Genomic DNA, 22,301 nt, shown 5'->3' with positions numbered 1-22,301 from the left:
GCAACTGGTACCTACGACAGGAACATTTAAAATGTTTACTTCAAAGGAAAAAAAATGCCATGAGGACCATAGCCATAATTAAGATAAAAGCATATCTAAGAAGAACCAAGGACCTCAACCTGGTACCAGGTACATGCTACAACAGGAAAAAATGGAGTCTGTCTGCGAAATCTCCATGTCTGAACTAAGATTTTACAGGGAAAAGGAGGGCACTTGGTCTAATTAAATGGTTCAATGAATTCCCAATCTACAAGAGCTTGTTATTTGTGACAGGTTTCACGTAGCAGTCTGGATCAAGATGCTTAACAAGAATATGATGCAAAAATGGATCTGCCTGAGCGTTGTGTGGGTACACTATAGGAATGAAGACAGGAGACCAGGTAGGAGGCTTGGCAGGACAAATGTTGGGAACGAAGGTAAGGGGAGAACCAAGGATGCAAGGGACTAAAGGATGACACCCACACTCATGCGGAGCTGACATCTTGTCAATAAGTCAGGGAAGAGACTGCAACGTGACAGGATTGATTACAAGTACAAACCCCACACCAGATACTGTTCTAAGCATTTATAGGCATTAGCCATGAACTGGCCATTATTGCAATTATCCTCACTTACAGATGAAGAAACTGAGGCACAGAGAGAAAGAACAGCTTGTCTGAGATCAGACTGGTATGTATTAAGGCTAATACTGGATCCAGGTCGTATGATTCACCAGTATAATCATGCACATTTCTTTGTGTATTAGCTTTAAAGAAAACTACAATGTATTTACTGTTTCATTACCTCCCCTCATTATAATCAGGCCATTTTACCTAAAAACAATCAAGTAGAAAAATAACTCCTATAAAATGAATTCAGAGAGAGATGAGGAAGAAAATTGTGAAAAAATGGGTAAATGCTTCAAGATATAAAGTGGCTAGAGAACTCTCTCTCCATTGCTGACAAACTGAATGATATAATGTGTGGCCCACATTATTTACTTTTCATCAATTGTCAGTTCAACCACACTACTGGGTTGAACAATTGGCTTTCAGCCCAAAGCTATGCCATCAAACCCTTTCTTCCTACCATCCTGAGGATGCTTTCACATGGTTCAGTAATATTTATGCTTAACATCAATTTGAAATTCCAGCTGATGGAGAACAGAAGTAGATAGTTACATTGGGAATGCAATAATCAGCCTTGAAATACTAATATACACACCTTGGAAACAAAGATGTCAGAAAAAACAATGCTACTAGAAGACATCCTTTTAAAAGCCAAGAATCTGAATTGAAGTCCAGGATGTATCCGACAGCCCACAGGGTGATCATAGAGAGTATCAGCAGCAGGAAGAGCTATTGAGAAATTAGAGTTTTAGAACTTTTGATTGCACTCATAACAATAGCTAGTTCAGTACAAGAACTACTTCGTAAGTACAGCACAACTTAATGGAACTAATAAATTTTCTTCAAATTGCTGTCAAATTTAAAAATGATTGATTTATACAATAGAGACAATCTTACAAATTTCGCTTAATGATATTTTGCATTGTTTTTTTCCCCTCAAAAATGGCATTTGTAAAAGGAAAGTGGCAATAAAAATTAAAAATATTTTTAGTTAGTATTCTACATCACCAAGAATAAAGCAACTAAAGGGACTACCAAAATCAATACAATCCAGACTAAACTGAAGGGTTATAGTAACTGCACCTTGAGTCCCAGCTAGTATAACCCCTCGCTAAGAATACCAGAGAAATAGTTCTGAAGGGGCTGAGCATGGTTTGGAACATGTGGAACTGTGAATGGCTATGGACACCCAGGGCAGATCCAGGAGGCAGCCTGCATAATGGGCCTAGCGTTTTGCAAAGTCTTGAGAGTAATCTGCACATAGGTGGGAAAGCAGTAAATGAGGAACCTCATCAAGACTATGAAGGCAGAAAGAAGCAGGATTGCAGACAACACAAGCAGTCAAAATTAAGAACAAAGGATTCCCAAATGTAACTAAGACTGATGGGAAAGCCAGGCTGAAAACCTGGGAAAGGTTTCAGAGAAGCAGGAAACAAAGGAGGGGTCTTGGTACTCAGGGGGGATCAAAGACTAAACTATTTCTCTAGGACGCTAATGCTTCAGCTTGCTTTGACAATGTTAAAGGAAGGAAATCCGGAGCCAACAGGCCATGGGTAGTGTACTGGGCTCTATATTTGAGCGTTTCGGTGCCTTGTGTATAAGTTTCTAGAAAGCAAGTTAGGTTTTTGAAATAGCAAGGAGGAAAAGTGATCTTTGCCTTATTTTCTTCCACTTTTACTCATGCATCTGGAAGGAGATAATTTCAAATGGCATCAAGTCTTCAAAATGTTTCCAGTTCTAACTTACTGATGTAAAAATAAATTTAGAATCTATAATGTAATTACAAAATAGTTTCAGAACAGAGAAATAACTGTAAATCTTGGACATAACAGTCTTCTACATGAACCACATTATTTATTTACTGTGTGAGTTGCTGTTCTACACACGGGAGATAATGAACTGAAAGGTTTTCTTTCATGAAGCTGAAATTCCAGCTGGGAAGACAAGCAGAAATGTTAAAGCACATGAAAAGCTGGAACATGTGGAGCTTAGCAGGTGTGCTACCTAGTTCTAGGTTAACTTGACACAACTTGGTTATTTGGGAAGACGGAACCTAAACTGAGAAAAAGCCCTCACTAAATTGGCAGGTGGGGCATTTTTAGGATGGATGATTGATGTGGGAGGGCCCAGACCACTGTGGGAGGTACCCAACCTGGGCAGGTAGTCCTGTATGTCACAGGAAAGGAAGCTGAGCAAGTAAGGTGGAACAAGGGGAAAAAAAGCAGCACTCCCACATGGACTCTGCATCAGTTCCTACCTCTACTTTCCTACCCTGATTTCCTGCCAAGATTTCTTTTGAGGAAGGACTGTGAAGTGTAAGTTACAACAATAAACTTCCCCCACCTCATGTTGCTTTTGGCTATGGTGTTTTATTACAGCAATAGACACCCTAAGACAGCAGACAGCTGTCAAGATTTAGCTTTTACTCCAGAAGAATGGGAAGATATCTGGGAATTTGAGGCAAATACATTTTCAAGTACTCATCTGCTGTACTAACATGGCATTGGAGATGGGTGTGTGTGTGTGAAATTCTATCTATAAATGAATGGCAGGACCAACCAGAACCACAGCACTGTGAATATGGAGTAGACAGAGCAGACATGTGGAGTGTTCCTCTTGAGATGCGATGATGAGTGAAGGTGGGAAGGAAGAAAACAGGAGTTCTGGTTCTATTGCGCCATCTGCAAGTGCCTACAGGACACTTCCTGATGTGCTATACTGTAGTGTCTATCAGACACCGACTGGCTGAGTTGAATAGGTGACTGAGCTTAGCAATCTAGATGGTCTATGCTGAAGAGAGAAATCTGGGGGATGGCATGCCTCTTAGGGAACTAATAGAAAAGAAGGTCTAGGACAGAATCTTGGCATACCGAATTCGAAGAAGATGGGGAGTCCTCTCCCTACTTTACCCCAACTGACAATTAACCTCAGCACTCATGAATTTTTATGTAAAAATCTTGCAACTGCTAATCAGAATTATTCTGAAAGTATAACTATTAATATTACTTGAAAAGACACTATTATATTTGAGAACAAAAGCATTACTCAACCAAATATCCATTTTGTCAATGTGAATTATATTCACACAACTACGGCTTAGTTTTCTTAGTCATTTAGGAGAGAAAGCTAAAGTTCCTAAACTTTTCTTTTCTTTTTTTTTTTCTTTTCAACTGTTTAGCTCACTTTAAGTTCGGAACACTATAGTGAGGAATTGCAAAGTTTTTAAAAATGTGATTTTTCCATTTCACATAATCTGAATGCATCAAAACCCACGAATAGGCTGGAGAGATGGGTCAGTGGCTAAGAGCACTGGCTGCCCTTGCAGGTGACCTGGGTTTAACCTGACGCTGCTTCTGACCTGAGGGGGCGCTGCATGCAACATGTGCACTTACAGACTTAAGTTGCTTTGGATAAGAAAAGGAGGTGTGAGAAGGAGGCAGAGAGGACAAGGAGGGGAGATGCCCTAGTACTGGGGAGATACTAAAAATGAGCCGTCAGCTAAAAACATTTTTAAATGTATTTAACATGTCATTGTTTTCTGCCTCTAGTGCCTCTTAAAGATGCCATTGTTCTCAGACTGCACTCAAACTAAAAATATTTACATTGTAAAAATCTAAAACATGTGTCCTCCGTTTTTCGCTTTAAAAATACAAAGATACATTCTCTTTTAAAAATTAAAATCTTCCTTTGAAAATTCAAAAAAAATGTGATTTTTCAATAGGAAAAAAAATCTACATGAAGACTAATGGGGCTGGACTAACATGGCACTTGTGAAGTGATGAGGTCAGGTTCTAGAGACATACTGACAGTAGGACCAGCCAGGACACCAGCATGGATAAATGGATGACTGACAGTACAACCATGACAGACAGGTAGGAAGAAGAGCTACCTAAGGAGGTGAGGAGGCTCAGTCACAGGCAGGCAGGACAGAAGGCCAGTTTTGATACCTCACATTGCAAATGTCTACTAGATGCTGAACTGTTCTCAAGTAGGTACCACTCTAACAATCAAACCTATTCTGCACTTCAATTCATTCCTTAAGTCAATTTGCAAATAACATAGTTTAGCGCCATCTACCTGAGAAATTAACGTTGAATAACCAGTGAAATGCTCTATTTCTTACTTTGGGCTGTGCGATGCATAGGAAAGATGCTATGAGCAGATCCTCTGCAGCACAAAGTTTAATCTCTAGCCTTCTCTGCTGCCCTAAAGACAAAGGCTAACAACGTCTTCACATACAATACCTCGCATTTGTGCAGCCATCGCCAAAGCCGAAACTTTTTGTTGGCTCTCATCTTGGCCTCTGTTCTTAGCATGTGACTAATGAGCTGGTTTTTACTTTGTAGAGCCATGTCAAGTGGTGTTTCTCCCTAAAAAGTAAAATAAATTATAATAAATAATATATTTTTAAATATATTACAGGTTTAAAATACTTTTTCACCAGAATCATAGACTCAACATGTTTATTCTAAGAGTAGTTATTATTGTTAATATTTATCTTCTAGAACCTAAAACCCAAATGAATAGCTAGCTACCAGTATATTAAATACCCATCTTTTAATTGAAGATACAAAGAATTGAAGAAAAGAATACCAGGTCATACCTTAGCATTTTGCATGTCCAGGCTGGAACCAGCTTCCAAAAGCTTATCAACTGCACTGACATTTCCTGCTGCAACTGCCCAATGAAGAGGAGTGTTCTGATGTGTTTTATCAACAACACTGAGAGAGGGGTTAAACTTTAAAAGAAATCCAGTTGGTTCTGGCCTGTCTCAAAACAGTAACAATATCACAAGGCATTAGTAAGGATGAAGATACAAGAAGAAATTGCAAAGAGAAATTTTAAGATTAGTGTATCCTTAACCAGCAAGTGCTCTGAAGAACTAAGGGACCTCTTCAGAGTTCTAGTCTAGTTATTAACAGGAAAGATCAAAGAAACAAGAAAGATAGTCCTTAAAAATGGCAGCTTACTATATCCATGATGCAATTTAGATAGTAATACGGGGGATAAGAAAAAATTTCTTCATGTTGCTGTTTTATTTAGTGATTAATACTCAAAAAAAAAAAAAACCTGTCTACTTAACCTTAGCCAATATTAAGTGCTGTACAACTAAACACTAAATATGTCTCACTTAAGCAGGTATGTATCTGACCTCATCCTATAACAGACTCCGTTATGCACCAGCTCTATCAGTGTCTTCAGAGCAGTTAGCAACAGCAGAGAACCTCAAATTCACTGCTGTTAGAAAAGTAGGTTTATCATAGAGATCTGTGATTATGAGAACATTTAAATTTGTCATTTCTTCAGGTACAAAAGCGGAATCAGTCACTTAATGAGTATATGCTAAGGGATATGAAGTCAGTAAACTTTCAAACTTTTCCGTCAAAGCTACCAAGAGAAAATGTACTCAATGGTATATTCTAAGTATAGCACCTCATGCCCACATGGAAAATCTCCAGCATCTCACAGACCAAAGGACTTGAGAATATATTTACAGAAAGCTCATAGGAACCAAAAAGCAGACTGAGGGGATCCAGTAACACTCACCCAATTACTTTGTAAGCCGACAGCATGAGAGGCGTCTGTCCGTTGACATCTGTCATATTCACACTCTAGTCAAAAAGGAATCAATTAGCAGAACTGTGAACATAGTATAAAAAGTTGCATTTCTTAGTAGATAAATACTTCCTTAACACCTTCATCTCTGTAACTGTTAAATGGTTCTAATATTACTTAAGTTAAAAAAAAAAGTGCTTTTTTTACAGGGTGAAAATCCACAGATTGCTACAAAATATTTTAAAGGGAGAATATGAATATAAAGTGTTATATGATGTGAAAGAAAAATGGAGGGTAGCTGACAATTTCCACTGAAAATGAGAGCTCTTGAAGTCATCTGGCTTAAATCCTGCTGCATGGGCTCACACTACCATCCATCCAGTAACAGTGGATTACCTATCTTCAGAGTCACTGCTTCAAATAGTTAAACAGAGTCACTGCTTTAAATAGTTAAGGAAAAAAAAACAAAAAAAAAACAAAACTCCTTTTATATTTACCGGGAGAGAAGGAAAAAGGGAAGCATATCCTGACAAGGATATAGTCCTTTTATAAAACATGGCAAGTGTAGGTACAACAGTGCTCTGATCAAGTGAAAGAGTGTAAGTTACTGAGGGTTCCTATGGCCCCGGAGAAAGAGAACTCAGGAAGAAACACAAGGGTCTCCTTTCTTGTACATTTTAAAAACTGAAGCTCAAGAGGTTATAATTATTCCACTTCACTGGACTGTCTGAGAGAAAGTGCTTATAGAGGGAGAATAATCAATCCAATGGCATTTGTGCAAACATGTTTCCATACTCATTCCAGACAAGACTGCTAAGACACAAACCACCCTGCTGTCAGAGCACACTCCAGCAAGCACAGCTGGCAGCAGAACTCCCACTGGTGACAGCCTATAATTTAACCCATGCTCTGAAGAACGTCATTTTCGTCGAATTACTCAGAGAACAATAAATGAGATGCTCACATTCAAATTGGCCTTCCATTTGAGCTCAAATAATGAAAGCAAACGATGGGTTAATAGTGACCTGACAACCATTTCTGCACTCAAGCAGAAGGAAAATACAGGCTCTGAGGTCAATTGAAAAAACCCTGAAAATTACTGGTATCGTAAGAAAAACTATTACAGGCTTAAAAGTTTCAGAACCATTAAATGATGCTGAGCTAAAATAACCTGTCTTTCTCCCTCTAATGAAGCCAAAAAAAAAAAAAAAACCCTAAAACCAAAAAACCAGTGCTCAAGAGCTAGGTTGGCTTACTAAGGTTAGTTCTGAGTATCTGGATAACCATTCACTCCAATTTAAAACTGAGGGTAGACCAGGGCCAATAACCCTCCCAATATCTTCAAATTACACTACCCAGAATATATGGTGCACGGCAAAACATACCTGTCCCTTTGAGATGAGATATGCTATGATGGGCATGTGCTGAAACAGGACCGCCAGATGGATGCTGCTGAATCCCTCTCCATCAATCAGAGTGGGGTCTGCACCGTGCTGGAGTAATAATATGACCATAGGCAAATGCCCTTGTCTGTAAACAGGAAAATTTCCAATGTGCTTTATTCTGTAGAAGCAGAATTCATGCAGAAAACCAAAAAATATCCAGGAAGAAACTACAGAATCCCTCTAAGACATGAGGGATTCTGGCTGGACAAAATAACATCTTCTAGTAGAAAGGTATTTTACATAACTCGCCATTGAACAAGTAACTTCTACTCGTTAAAAAAAAAGAACTATTTTTATTCATGTATAGGTGTGTGTAAGTGCCCATATGTGTGCATGCCAGAGGAGGCCAGAACAGGGCATCTGATTCTCTGGAGCTGAAGTTGCATGCAGGGAGTTGTGAAATCACCTCACAGCTGGTTCTAGAACAGAATTCTGGTCTTCTGCAAGAGCAGCAAGTGCTCTTAACCACTGAGCCATTTTGTGAGCCACAAATGTCTTTTACTTAAATAGTACAACTCGGAATTACATGACCATGCTTGGGGCAAATGATAAACTTGATAACCTCACAATCTAAATTAAACCTTATGCTGCTACAGCATGTGCAAACAGTAACAGCAATGACTAATGTGAACAATGAAAACCTTAAAACCCTGCTGGCTTCACCCATGGTTTTGAAACTAAAACATGATCATGAGCCAGAAATATTATAGTATAATATTAAGACTATGGATACATTGTAAAAATATTAAGAACCATATATATTTATAAACCATATTATTAATAACCATATAAAGACACACACATTATATATATATTTAAACATAACTCATTTTCATGGACACTACCATCAGTATCTTGAAGGACAAGAGTGATGCTTAGGTTCTTCAAAACTCTTGCCTATGGAAACAAGATTCAGCTCTCTGCCTTGCAGTCAATTAATTTCACTTGGGTTACCACCTCAGCAAGCAGAGTAGGTTAGGCAGACAGATTTAGACCTTCAGCTTCAGAGGATCAGTGCACCTCACAGCAAAGAAGATACCATAAATGCCATGTTAAGCTGGCCTACTCAAGATTATCCTGCATCAACTTCAAAGGACTTTACCTATTTGATCTTAAGAGACAGATAAACTTTAAGGAGATTGAGGGATTCAATCTCCTTAAAAAGGCACTACACTGAGTTTCCAAATGAGTTGCTAACGTTGAAGATTGACTTTATAGTTGAACTACTGCATTCATTTATACAAACCAAATAGAGATATTCTTTCCAGTTTTAAAACAGAAATTCCAACACATTTGAGTCTGATAATCACACTGGAGCATAAGATCAAACACTAAAACAACTCTTCTAGAAACCCCAAAGCCCCACTTTATTTTCAAAAACAAAAACAAAACAAAAATGAACAACGCCCCCGCTCCCAGCCCCCAGGGAACGAAAGAAAACAAAAACCAAAAATAATACCCATTCCCCTGCCTGCAGCCATGCTGCCACTAGCCACTTATGTCAAAACTTCCAAAGGCATCTTACCGGATGGCCCAGTGGAGAGGAGTTGAATTTAGGTCACCACCCAACTGATCTATCACAGCACCTTTGGAAATATAAAACCTGTTAAAAGCAATGAAAATGAGACATGAAATTTAAGATTCACATTGAAAAAGAAAAGGCTTTCTTCTATCCTTCCCCTTCCTCACAAGATAAAGTCTCATGTATCCCAGGCTGGCCTCAAACTCACTAGGGAGCCAAAGATGACCTTGAACTAACTTCTGATCCTCCTGTCTCCACTTCCTGAGTGCTGGGAATGCAGGTGTGCACCAGACTCATTTTTATGTGGCACTGGGATCCAACCCAAGGCTCCGTGTCTGATAGGCAAGTACTCTACCAACCCAATTTTCTTCACACTATATTATAAAACAGAAATTAAAGTAACTCTCCCGAAGGGCCCAGATCTATGGAAGTCTCAAAATGATGTAAGACAGCATCAGACAAATCTCTGGTGAAACACTTAATACTATATTCATAATTATTTTTGCTATAGTTAGCATTCACTTGTCACCCACAAGCCCAACACATGGTAACTTTCCTGAACATACTAATGACTATAGCACTCTTAAATAGCTTCAAAGTAGAAAGAGAAAGGTGAGATTTTATCATTTTTAGCAGTTCATAATTAGACATAGCATATGGGAATAAATTCTTAAAAATAGTAAAAAATGGATTTAAAATCATTTTAGACAAATTAGAAATTATGAATGTTACATTTTGGGAACAAAGAATATGAGGTACTGTATATAGTGAACTTATTATGTAATGAAAACAACTTTCTTCTCTAATTTAGGGTAGTTTATTTCCTTACTTCAAAGATGTGCTTCATGTATCACATTATCTAAAGAATTTACCAAAGTTTGTCTGTTGGTATGATGTGTTATAGTATTTTAAACTAGTAAGTTTTAATTTTTTTAAGCCTTAAAAATTTTACACATATAGTCCTCTGATTTGATACATATACATTCAAATCCTCACTACCCAACAGCATTTTACACACTAAATTAGAAACTGTTATACCATATAATGTAAAGGTATCAGGGCTTTCTTTATGAAGAGCTACATAAACCAGTATATGCTCATTTCAAATTATATTCCACATTTACCTTTTTCAAAGTCTAATTCTCTACATATCTATTCCGCCTGATGTTATAACCCAAATACTTCATTGCTTCTTCTAGACTGAGTGCAACTTCTATCCTGAGAAAGCAATCTTATTCTTTTCTTTTTAAAACACATCCTCTTTCACTATCCTTTATCTTTATGATGGGTCCAATTTATGACTGGCCCTCTCCAGCACCATGGTAACTGATGTGTGGCAAATCCACTTACAATAGAAGACTATAGGTTGCCTAACCCATACAAAAACAAAACAAAAGAAGAGTTCCAGAACCATAAAGATCACTATATGTGCACAGGTGCATACACACACACACACACACACACACACACACACACACACACACACACACACACCATCTTACTTTACAAGCTCCAGTCTGTTGTTAATGGCAGCCCAGTGAAGAAGAGATACATTTTCTCTGTCTGGCTGTCTGACATCATATCCTGCTTCTACCAGCTCTTTACATCGTTCAAAAATTCCGTATCTTAAATAAAAAAAGAAAAGCACAATTAGTACATTATAATAATTTTATGTCAAAATTTCCTTCTTTTACTATGACTTTTATTACTATTTTTTTTTTAATTTTAATGCGAACAACTTTTTAGTCAACATGGAAATACAAAGCAGGTTCGCCCTGGTATCCTTGGAGTTCTGCACCCTGGAATCCTTCCAGACCCCAACATCTACGCATCTGTTCAAATCCCTTATAAGACAAGGTGTCATATAAAGTAATTATACTTATCTTCCCACATACCTTATGTCACATAGGTTACTTATACAATACAGATGCCATGTAAATAACTGCCGTATTGTATTAGATAGGTAATCATGACAGATGTAAAATTCCATGAATGTACAGAACAAGTTCAGGTGCAGTATTTCTGTTTTTATTTTTGACTTTTTATGTTGTTTTTTTCCCATTTGTTTATTTATTTATTCATTTATTCATTCATTCACTTTACATCCCAATATAAGTCCCAGTATTCACAGCCCCTCTCCTCCCCCCATTCCCCTTTCCCCTTCTCCTCTGGGGAGGGGGAGGACAACATGTGAATGCTAGAATGGTTGAAATTGTGATTGCTGAATTCTACAATGGAGAATTCTTAGACATGGTCTAATTCTAACACACAAAAGGAACATAGTGCAAAGCCAAACTAAAGCCAGCTCAGTGTACTAACTGGTGGATTCACTCACACGGAGCTGAAGCAAACTTTCTTAAGCCTTAATCCTCACACCTGCTCTCTTTCAGTAATTTCATTTGTCTAAAATCATTTGGTGTTGGCTCCTGACCACAATCTTATCTCTGAAGCAAACCACACCTAAGCAACTACCTTACAATGTAGGTAAAACCCTAAAAGCAAACTTGGAATACGATATATCCAACAAGAAATAGCCAGGATTTCGAACCAGGCAGGAGTCCTTCCTGGAGAACTGAAACATGCCACACATGCTGTAATTTAAGGAGGGACATTCTGGACAGGAAGAATAGCAGGTACAAAAACTGAGATGTGAAACACTACACAGATGTTAAGAGAAATCGAAACAACTCGGCAGTGGTGAATGTAATGCAATGGAGAGGGAATGGCAAGGGCAAGACCACACAAGGTGGATGAGACCGAGTTCATCTTCAGTTCAGTGGGAAACCAAGAAAGTCATTAGAGAAGGAAAAGTGCTGTGAATTTGAGTTTTAAGAAAGATTACGTTAGTGGCAATAGGGAAGAAGCAGCTTAGATCAGTGTTAAGAATAGGATTCAGAGACCATAATGGAGGTGATAACTGAATACAGATGAGAACATTAAGTTTGAGATGGACAAAAGGAACAGAAAAGGAGAGTCTAGAAGATATTGAATCTGCTGAGTTATTCTTTTAAATGCTTTCATAACTTTAAAAATCATACATTACCAACATATATTTTTAACAGAAACTAACCACAACATACAATTTTAGCAGTTTCTCTGAAACTTATTTCTATTTAGAAGGACCTGAAAATTTCAACTTGCCCCTCAGAGGTCAAAACTCAAATCAACTGGCAAAATGATCTCACTTTTTAAAAATGAAATGCAAATATTTTGCCTGATAAGCATTTGTATGTCCAAACAACACACAGAAGCTTCTGATAATGGCACATCGTCATAGCCGGACTATCCATTTTTTAAAGGTCACTTTGGACATTTTACTGGGAAACATTTTATTTGAGAAACATAAGAGAACACATTATTGGTTGCATATAACGTTTGTCTCTCTGCTTCTGTCTCCTTTCCAAATATCTATCTAAAGCATCAACATGTGGGTCATGACCCCTTTGGAGGTTAAACAACTCTTTTACAGGGTGTGGGGTGATGGGCTGTGAGAGGAGGCCTGGTAAGGTTGAGCTAAGGTTTGAAGCTCGGGGACCCTGGTAGGAGCTTTGTCTGCTCCCAGAACCAGGACCCTGTCGACCCGTAGCCACAGCTCCCCAGAGAGGTTTGTGGCAGTCAGTCTCATAAGGGCAGCACCTCAAGCCCTCCCACATGTAGATAAGGTATCCTTAAGTTCTCAGACCAAGCCAATAGGAAGCACCTATTGTTAGACCCCGACCCACCCTACAACTGTATATAAGAATCCTATCTAGAAGAAATAAAGGTGTGTGAGAACTACTCCGTTGTCTGAGAGCCTCTGTCATAAGAGCTGCAACACCACAGCCAGGGAAGAGACCTGCTCTCCCAGAAATGCCACCAGAAGCTCCACTAGACGCTCCCCCGCACCCTTCGCTAGCTAGTCATCCTCTGGCTGGCTCAACCCAGCCAGACTCAGCACAGATCTACCGGTGTAGCATCTTGGAGCAACAGAAACGATGGCAGCAGTGGAGGTGGAGGCAGCTGCTACAGCAGAGGCAGTGGAGGCAATTCCCCCTCCCTGCTTGCACTCTCCCACCCCCCTCACCTGAACCCTTGAAAGTCTCCAGTACACAGGCCTACTACAGGGGTCACTTAAGACCATCAGAAAATACAGACATGTATATGACAACTCATAACAGTAGTAAAATTACAGTTATGAAATAGCAATGAAAGTAATTTTATGGCTAGGGTCACTTCAACATGAAGGTTGAAGACCAATGGTCTAAAAATATCTCCACAATCACTTGAGAAGGTCTAAGACCTAAAGGACCATCAAAGATGAGTCCTTACTGCGCTTCCCTGTGAAGGTGGCTGATGTCTAGCATTCGGCACAACAGAGCTTACCTGATGACAGAGACATTACAATGTTCCCATTCTGATGAAAGCCAACATTCCCCTTAATACTCTCATCTTCAGAGCAATACAAACTATCAAATAATATTCACCCAAAGCAGTAGACCCAGGGTCTTTACACTAACTTTATATAAACTGGTAATCAGAATAACCCATGCAGGTAACTGTCAATATATGAATAGTGAACATGAACATTAGTTAGTGTTAAAGCCAAACAGGGTTTTAACAGGAATGATACCAAGATAGACAGGTAATCCTAATTTGTTTATGTTAATTAAATGAGTGTAACTTACATTAAATGGACATTATAATGTTTATACTTGATTACTAAAATATAAATTACTACATAGTCATGTCTGATAAACAACATATTTCAAAATATGCTCAAAAGCAAGAAGTGAGATGGTCCCTGAAATGAACAGGCTCCATGAAGATGGCCCTGGCAATCACTGACAACATGGATATCCACATAATGGTCACAGTTAAGTAGAAAATTTTTAAATTCATTTCTATTTTCAGCACAAGAAACAGACCTATTAGAATATACTTCTACCTATCTGTCCTGTGGTGCCGGCAAACAAAAATGCAGGAAATATATAATAATTAACGATTAGTATCCACAAATGTGAGCTGCTATTTCCCATTCCACTTCTGTATTAGGTTGTAGCACACTTTAAATTCAAATTAGAGTCTAGTTTTAATCTTGTTTCAAATCATTCATTTGTTCAGTAAACATTTTACCAGGCAGCTAGTAAAAGACAAAAACTATGGAAAAGGCCTGGGGCTTCAAAGACAAAGAAGATAAATTCTGCTGAAAACTTAATGGACGTGCCTGATACATGAACAGTCAAGGTATACCACACTAAGTACTCTGATGCTGGAATGGCAAATGCATTTGGTGCTGGTATGGAGCTGTTTGGATACAAAGTGCCCATAGAGTGCTATCAACTGCATACCGATTATCATAACTAAAGAGACTTGAAGGATAAAACAGAGAACTCAGTAGACTCACTGTGTAGCTTTGACAATGTCACAGTTACTGGAGTCCTCTATAAGAGGAAGAATTTCTTTTGCTTTCGCAAGTTCTTTGTTTTCATGTACACAGATGCTGTGTCGTCCAAATCCTGGAACATGGGAGCCATGGCTGTGATTCCTGCACTGAAGAGTAAGAGCAATTGACAAAGCATGTAGAAGAATTAATATCATAATTCAATCATGTAATGAAGCATTTTATACCATTAATAATACCTATGCTAACAAACTGCTTTAATCTCTTACAGGAGTGTCTTAATGAAGATTTTACCTTCAAAGATGCTTAAAATGAGGAAAATCCAAATTATAAATGTCATAAAACAGGTCATCTGAAAAGGCACAAATGTGCCTTTGTAGCTGCAGTAGTAGAGGGTCATGGAGACTGACATTGAAGGAACATTACCAGGATCTTTTTTTCAGAGTTGTGGTAGCATACCCTAAAAAAATATTCTCACTTCCTAATGATCAAGCTCTTGCGATTTCCTTTCCCTTTGAAGATGGAAATCCCCGAGGCAAGGAATATGACAAAGGTGGTGGAATAATGTAGTCTATGACAAGGTGAATAAGACTGTCTTAACAGCAGCTCCTATTAGTTTTGCAAAAGCAGGCTGCTATGAAACAAAAGGGACTGCAAAAAGCCCAGGCGGCAAGAACTGAGAGTACCTTCCAGAAGTGAAAGTGACAGACATCAAGAAAATGAAAATGTGTATCAAGCAACCGCAGAGAGTTGAATTGCATTCCTAACCACACAAGCTTGAGAAAGAACTCTAAGTTACATAAGCGAACACATCTCAGCCATGACACCAGCTTGTGAGACCCTGAGCAAAGGATCCAGGCAAGCTGTGTTTGCATTTCTGCCAAGCAGAAACACTGAGCTGATAAACAGGTGCTCTGTACGGTCATTTATCATGCAGCAACAGCCAATATAGAAGTGACCAGGTTGATGTAAAATAACCCAACATTATCATACCACCATCAACTTATTTATGTGATCACTTACTTGGATCTTCCTAGCTTGGGGCTACTAACAGTACTGCTGTGCAAACTTTTGTATATGTTTCTTGAGTATTCATGCATAAACAATTCTTAACAATATATAATCAGTTTAACTGTCTGGCATTTAAGGTATGTTAAGCACATCTTAAAATGGCCACATCAATTAAGCTTTCCAGAGCAGGGCCTGGAAACTTTCATGGCTCTCATCCTCACGAACTGTTGGTATCATCAAACTCTGCTTGCTGATGCTTCATGGGGCTTCTAGCTTGTCTGGATGGCAGCATTTAAATACCCGAGTGCAAGCTCCTTCCTCAGCTATTTATAAAATAAAGGAGGGCCTTCTACTTTAGTGTACAATGCAATAACCAGGATTAGGTCTCACCACTGACTATCCTATTTTAAAGAAGACATAGAAAACTGGACAAAACACCTGAAATAAACAATTTTAACTATGAATAACAGGAAAGTATCCAAGAAATGAGAACTTAAGAAACTTAAGAAAGTTTGTTTTTGAGAGACGGGGCGGGGGGTGCAGAGGGATCGCGAGCACACATGAATGAATGAAAGGGCATAGAATTGGGTAGGTGGGGAGACTGGATGGATCTAGGAGGGACTGAGACAAGGAAAAACATGATCAGAACACAGTGTGTGAAAGATTTCTTTTCAATTAAAAAAAAAAAGTAAGCGGAGTGAACCTCTTTGAGAAAGTACTTTCAATATGTCCAACCTGTGGCCACTAGCCTCATGTACCTAAAGACACATATGATGTGGCTGAATATGACCAACAGGACACAGTAAACTTACTTAAAACATTGAGATTGTTGGTGATTCTTTTAGGCAACTTTGTAACAACGCTGGGCTATAATAGTAAAAGGGCTGCTAGACACCAAACCTGTACATTATTGTGGTTGCTAGAAAGTGCTTGCTGATGGAAGCCTGATATAGCTGTCTCCTGAGAGGCTCTGCTAGAGCCTGACAAATACAGAGGCAGAAGCTCGAAGCCAACCATTAGACTGAGCTCGGGTAGGATTGGGCGGGGGGGTTCCAGATGGAGGAGTTGGAGTTGGAGAAGGGACTGAACAGGCCAGAACCCCCGGAGCTCCTGGGGACTGGACCACCAACCAAAGAATATACATGGAGTGACCCATGGTGCTGGCCACACATGTGGCAGAGGATGGCCTTGTTGGACATCAGTGGGAGGAGAGGCCCTTGGGCCTGAGGTTGTTTGATACCCCAGTGTAAGGGAATGCCAGGGTGGAAGGACAAGAGTGGATGGGTGGGGGAGCACCCTCATAGAGGTTAGGGAGGAGGGTGGAGGATGGGATAGGGAGTTTCCCCAAAGGGGAGACCTGGAACGGGGAAAACATTTGAAATGTAAAATAAAATATCCAATCCAAAAAAAAAGAAAAAAAGAAAAAAGAAAAGGCTGCTAGAGCCTCAGGGCCTCTCTGTATAAATGAGAAGGCAGAAAATATACATGCAACAGGCTGAGGTGGCTTAAGGTGAGAACAGATTTCAAGAGAAATAAGCTAAGCAGGGAAGAAAGTGTGTGTGTGTGTGTGTGTGTGTGTGTGTGTGTGCAGAAGGGGCTGAAGCTTAGATTTGGGATCCTTAAAGTTTTGCAGTGTTTCCTAAAAACAAAAAGAAATTATTGGCATATATTCTAAATAAAAAAATTAAAAGAACGTATTCTATACAAGCATGTACAGAATAAACTCTATAAGGTTAGAAAAATGCAGACTGTCTATGGAAAGCTCAACTGAAACATATAAACATACACAGATGTACACAAACATTAAGCATGAGGAATGCAGTGGTTATTGGAAGATATGACAAAGCAGTGTCAACAATATTTTGAGGAGTAAAGGAGACTTCTTGATAGTATAGAGCTAATTATATAAAAAGATTTAACACTGGATGTATATAGGAGTCAAACGTTTAAATTCATGAAGTAAAAATGGACAGAACTGAAAAAAGAAATTAGTTCACATAGGGATTACAAAATTTCTTTCATTAACTGTAGCATGAGAGGACACAATATAACACAGGATAGAAAAAACAAAAAGAAAAACAACCAAAACCAATCTGGGAACCAGAAAGAGACTTTAAAAGAGCACTATCCATCAATTTAGTCAGCTGTTAGCACAACAGATGTACAGTATATTTCACAAGGGTCTTAATTTACATATCCCTAAGGGCGAATGAGGATGAGCACTATTTGTTCTTATATCTATCTGTGCTAATCTGTCTTCTACAAATCTTCTATGAAGTTCAAGTCTTTGCCACCCTCTCTTTTTGATCCAGGGTCTCACATCTAGCCTCTAACTTGTGATCTTCCTGCTTCAGCTTCCTAAGAGCTGGGTTAATAGTCATGTGCTAATATGTCCACCTGCTATTTTTCATCTGTGCTTTTTGTTTTCTTACTGTTTAGTTTTAAGAGTTCTTGATATTAAACAGTCTAGATAAGTACAAGAGATATGTGACTTTCAAAATATTTTCTCCTGGACTGTAGCTTTCCTTTCCTTAAAAGAATTGTTCATCGGGTAAGTTTTAAATTTTGTTGTCCAGTTTGTCAACTTATTATTTCACAGATGTTTTGGTTTTATGCTCAATTCCAGGAATTACCCATGAAATCTCAATTATTCTAGCCACTGAGGAAAGTTCTAGCACTCATGCTGCCAAAAGATCCCTTCCTTGCTTCTTGAGTGAATTCCATTGCTCATGGAGTTCTGTCTACAGGAATGTTCTCTTCCAGGGCTCAAATCTGTAACAGGGCAAACCAGAGGTGACAAAGGTCAATTATCTGCTGGGTTTGTGGAGCTTGACTTCTGGTCATCTTTAATAGGATTTACCATTTACTTTTCCAGGGTCCTTCAGGAGATGTTTTAAAGTCTGCCAGTCTTCATATCTACATTCAATGGGAGAGAGAGGTGTGCTTTTATCCCTTCATCTCACCCAGAACGAGACCCATAATGCTCTTTTGAATAGGTTTGTTCAGCTCTATCTGCTGAATAAGCAAACACAGAATCATATAAAGTCAAAACTAACAGGTACTTAGCTACATTAAAAGGAAAGTAAGAGCTTTTTAGGATTCTCTGTATCATAGTAATTATGATCTATTCAGATGGAAGAAAACTGGCTCTACATAGTCTGATTCTGATCCATTTGGTTTTCTCTGGTCCACCTAGGATTCCAGTTCACAAATATTCAAGGGATCAGGATTCCATGTTTTGTTTTGTTTTTTCTAAGATACATGGGTTGTTGGGGAGAAGGAGAAAAAAAAGGAAAGACATAATACTTCTCCACAGGGAAGAAAATGGTCAAAATTGAACATTATGCATGAAGCATAAGGTTACATACATCAGTGGCAGTTTTTATAATATCAGTCCCTAGTTTTTCTTATTTTCAAGATCAAGAGGTGAAGGTCTATGTCACTTTCTCTTGACTCTAAGCTCTGTGAACTGCTTCACTAATAAAATATTGTAGAAATGCAGCTGTGTCTCTGAAGACACATTTCTTTTGGAATCCAGCTACCATGCTGTACACAAGACCAGTTATCTGTTGAGAGTCAGCATCAACTGCCAGATCTGCGAGGAAAAACACTCCTAGATAATACCAGTCCTAGCTAGCAATTCACATCCAGCTTAAGAGTCTTTCCCGCTGAGGCTCTAGACACAACGGAACAGGGAGACAAACCAACCTGAACCAGTATGTTCAAATTTCTGATGCGCAGATCCATGAGTTAACAATGGCTGTTTTCCATGCCATCATGCTTTTGAGCATGCTCAACAAAGCATCTTTAAGCTATACAGTACTTTTGATGCAATCAAATTATTTTTAAAATAGTAAGCATTCTTGAAGTTACAGTGGATTCTAAGAGAAAATCATGATCTGGAAAACTCTGGCAAGGCTGACTAGCAAATGAAATGGGGGTAGGGAGGTATGACAGAAAACCATTAAAATTTGTCACAATATTAAAAGAAGTATTAGAGTTAAGTTTCTAAATTCACTATTGGGTGAACAATAGTTGTTAGATTCATTTTTTTTTTATGCCTGACACAAAGCAATGATTAATCCATCTGATGCAAACCACTATCTTCATGGTACTTATACTCAGCAGAGGAGAGAGAGAGAGAGCGAGCACATCATCAGGATCAACAGCATATCGCATACTAAATGCTGGGGAGAAATCTGAAACCAGGAGGGAGGCTAGGGAGTGATACTGTCAGTGATGACAATGAGAAAGGCCTGCCCTTTTAAGTATAAGGGCATCAAAATGCTATACTGTAGTGAAATTTATCTGAAGACATTATAGAAATGGAGGAATAAGCCACATCAATACTCAGAAGAGACTTCGGACAGAGCATTCCAGATAGAGCAAGGAAGTAATATGGGCCTGCAGCCCGGTCGGTGTACCTGGGAGTTTCTTGAGCAAACAAAAACTGTAAACGATGAGGTATTAAACATAACTGAGAACCAGGCAGGGTAGGAAAATTCTGACAAAAAAACAAAACAAAACAAAACAAAACAAACCTATCAGCACTCAGAAGCAAAATCAACAACAGGGATGCGTTGTCTATTTTGTTCATGAAGAATAGAGCCCATCTTCCAGGACACATTCACAACTCATTTACTAGATGGATGAATGGAATCTCGGCTTTGCCACTCAGCGGCTCTCTAGCATGTGACTACATTGTCTTGAGTGTCCCGTTCTCACTTTTAAAATTAGAAATAATTATTCGTACCTAGCTCACAAGTGAGTAGTGAAGACCAAGACTGGGGGATTTCTAAGAAGGGTAAGCTCTTCATGTTACAACTGAAGAAAGCAGCCGCAGCAATTATCATTAACAACAGTCTATCTTGCCCCACCAACTTCAACCTCTAAAATCATCCTCTCCTGTCTGATGTCATGGAACCTGAGCTGGGTTATTTTCCTCTCAGCATGGAGGAGTAAACCTAAGCTCTCACAGGCTTTTATTAATGAGTGACAGTAATTAAGAAATGAGGCCTACTCTTACCAATGTTTGAGCCTGAGAAAAATAATGAGAGACTGTTTCATGTAAAGAGTCTATGTTCTTTTGTAGCAATTCAGGCTCCCTGCACATCATTTTTCATTTCTTTTAAAATGCAAGAACTCGCAATAAAACACCTCAGCATATTATTCTCCACTTAAACCTACACCAAACTGGTTGAAGAATTAAAATAGAGAGATATGAAGAACACTCTTGGGATTGGGGAATTTTTTTTTTTTTTTTAAACAGCCTAAGCAACGTTGACTACCTCAAACTGCTTGAAGAAATCAATCTATTTCTAGCATAATTTGAATTAGACTGTGTCAGGTTACGGTCCTGTAGATGGGGATTTCTTTTGCTTAAAAACTCTGAAGTTGGGATAAAAAGGTGCACATAAATGCATGTAGCACAGGCTAAACATTTGCTAGGACTGAAGATTCCTGAAACTATTAAGTGGGAATCTATTCAATGCCAGTTATTAGTCTTTAGAGGTCACAATCAAAAGGGACAAATTCTTAGTTCCCTTTGGCCTCCTCTGTCCTCTGGGGCCAATCTAGCCCTTCTCAGAATAGAGTCCTTTGGGGTTTTGCAGATGGTACCACGGAGCGCCTTTCCTCTTGCTTCCACAGCCTCGGTGCTTTCAAGGAGTTGGAAGGATGTGGGTAGCAACAAGAGCTAAGACAGCACAAGGTGGAGAGAAGGCGGCAGCCTAGGCGCTAGGGCTGGAAATTTCTCAACAGACTCTCTCAGACTCGAGGCTAAGGTCTAAGGCTGGCGTTGCTATCCGAGGTGTGTCACCTGACACCTTCCAGGTTCCACCGACTTAGGCACCGGTGCGTGACGCCCCGCCTCCGAATGGAGGCGGCAGGAGCGCCCGGCCTCGCTCTGCGGCCACCTCAAAGGACAAGCAGCATCTTTCCTAGTGTGGCCAAGGCCCAGGTCCCGCCGTCCTCGCGGAACCGCCTCACCTGGCCGCGGCTTAGGTCCCCACCGCCGCCCACGTCCAGCCGCGCTCACCTGCGAGCCCAGGCCCGGGTCCTCCATCACGCCCCGCGCCTGCCCGGCCGCGACTCCAGCGCAAAGTGGCGGCCGCAGCTCCCCCAGCACGCCTCAGCCGCCTCTCGCCCACTTCCGGCTCGCGCTCCGCCCTCCTAACTGCGCGCATCCCGGCGCTGCCAATCCGCCACGAGAAGCCAATCCCCGGCCTCTCTCTCCCGGGGGCGGGACTTTCTCATCTCTAGAGATCTGCGGGTCATCCCCGCCCTCTGCCCCGCCCCCGCTATGTTCTTTCCTTCAGCCCCACCCTTGGCACCACTTCTGGTTCCCACTCAGAAGGCTCTGCAGGTGCAGGTTCAGGCTGTTATTCCAACGTCCCCGAGTGGGCTACCCCAAAGCTAGATGTCCTTGTGGAAATCTCTCCCTCACCTCAATCTTCTCAACTGTGAGTCAAGAACAAACTTCATGTAAGCGTTTGGAAAATTAACTGAGGAAAAATATTTACAGTCCCACGGCAGGAGTTTTGGCAGATGAAGAGCATCCTGTCTCACAGACAGCCTCACAGATGTTAGCTGTTCTGGGCACTGGGAGTTCCTAACTGTCTGCTGCTCTTCAGTCATGTGCTCTCGAGCAAGCTACTTTTTTTTTAATGTTTTTTTTTTATTAGATATTTTCTTTATTCACATTTCAAATGCTATCCCGAAAGTTCCCTATACCCTCCCCCCGCCCCTGCTCCCCTACCCACCCACTCCCACTTCTTGGC

The 22,301-nt window shown here is 39.8% G+C and overlaps 1 protein-coding gene across 2 annotated transcripts in view; it reads right to left on the bottom strand.

Moving 5' to 3' along the window:
* Zdhhc13 (zinc finger DHHC-type containing 13) overlaps positions 1-21,663 on the bottom strand; it is a 39,787-nt gene extending 18,124 nt beyond the window's left edge. The window contains exons 1-9 of one of the 2 annotated variants that reach the window (XM_021204658.2): positions 21,560-21,663; positions 14,515-14,660; positions 10,634-10,756; positions 9,135-9,212; positions 7,550-7,694; positions 6,156-6,220; positions 5,212-5,374; positions 4,853-4,978; positions 1,204-1,337 (exon numbers count right to left, since the gene is read on the bottom strand). In XM_021204658.2, the coding sequence (XP_021060317.1) occupies positions 1,204-1,337; positions 4,853-4,978; positions 5,212-5,374; positions 6,156-6,220; positions 7,550-7,694; positions 9,135-9,212; positions 10,634-10,756; positions 14,515-14,660; positions 21,560-21,586 (1,007 nt within the window). In that variant the 5' untranslated portion in view covers positions 21,587-21,663. Of the gene's footprint in view, positions 1-1,203; positions 1,338-4,852; positions 4,979-5,211; positions 5,375-6,155; positions 6,221-7,549; positions 7,695-9,134; positions 9,213-10,633; positions 10,757-14,514; positions 14,661-21,559 lie in introns of those variants that run through there. The other variant, XM_029547820.1, reaches the window with a different exon arrangement.
* Between the last annotated feature and the right edge of the window lie 638 nt (positions 21,664-22,301).

The sequence above is a fragment of the Mus pahari genome, chromosome 1 (assembly GCF_900095145.1).
Source record: "Mus pahari chromosome 1, PAHARI_EIJ_v1.1, whole genome shotgun sequence".
NCBI classification, from domain to species: Eukaryota; Metazoa; Chordata; class Mammalia; order Rodentia; family Muridae; genus Mus; species Mus pahari.
Note: the sequence above shows the minus strand (reverse complement) of the source record. Positions and strands in the feature narration are given on the sequence as shown.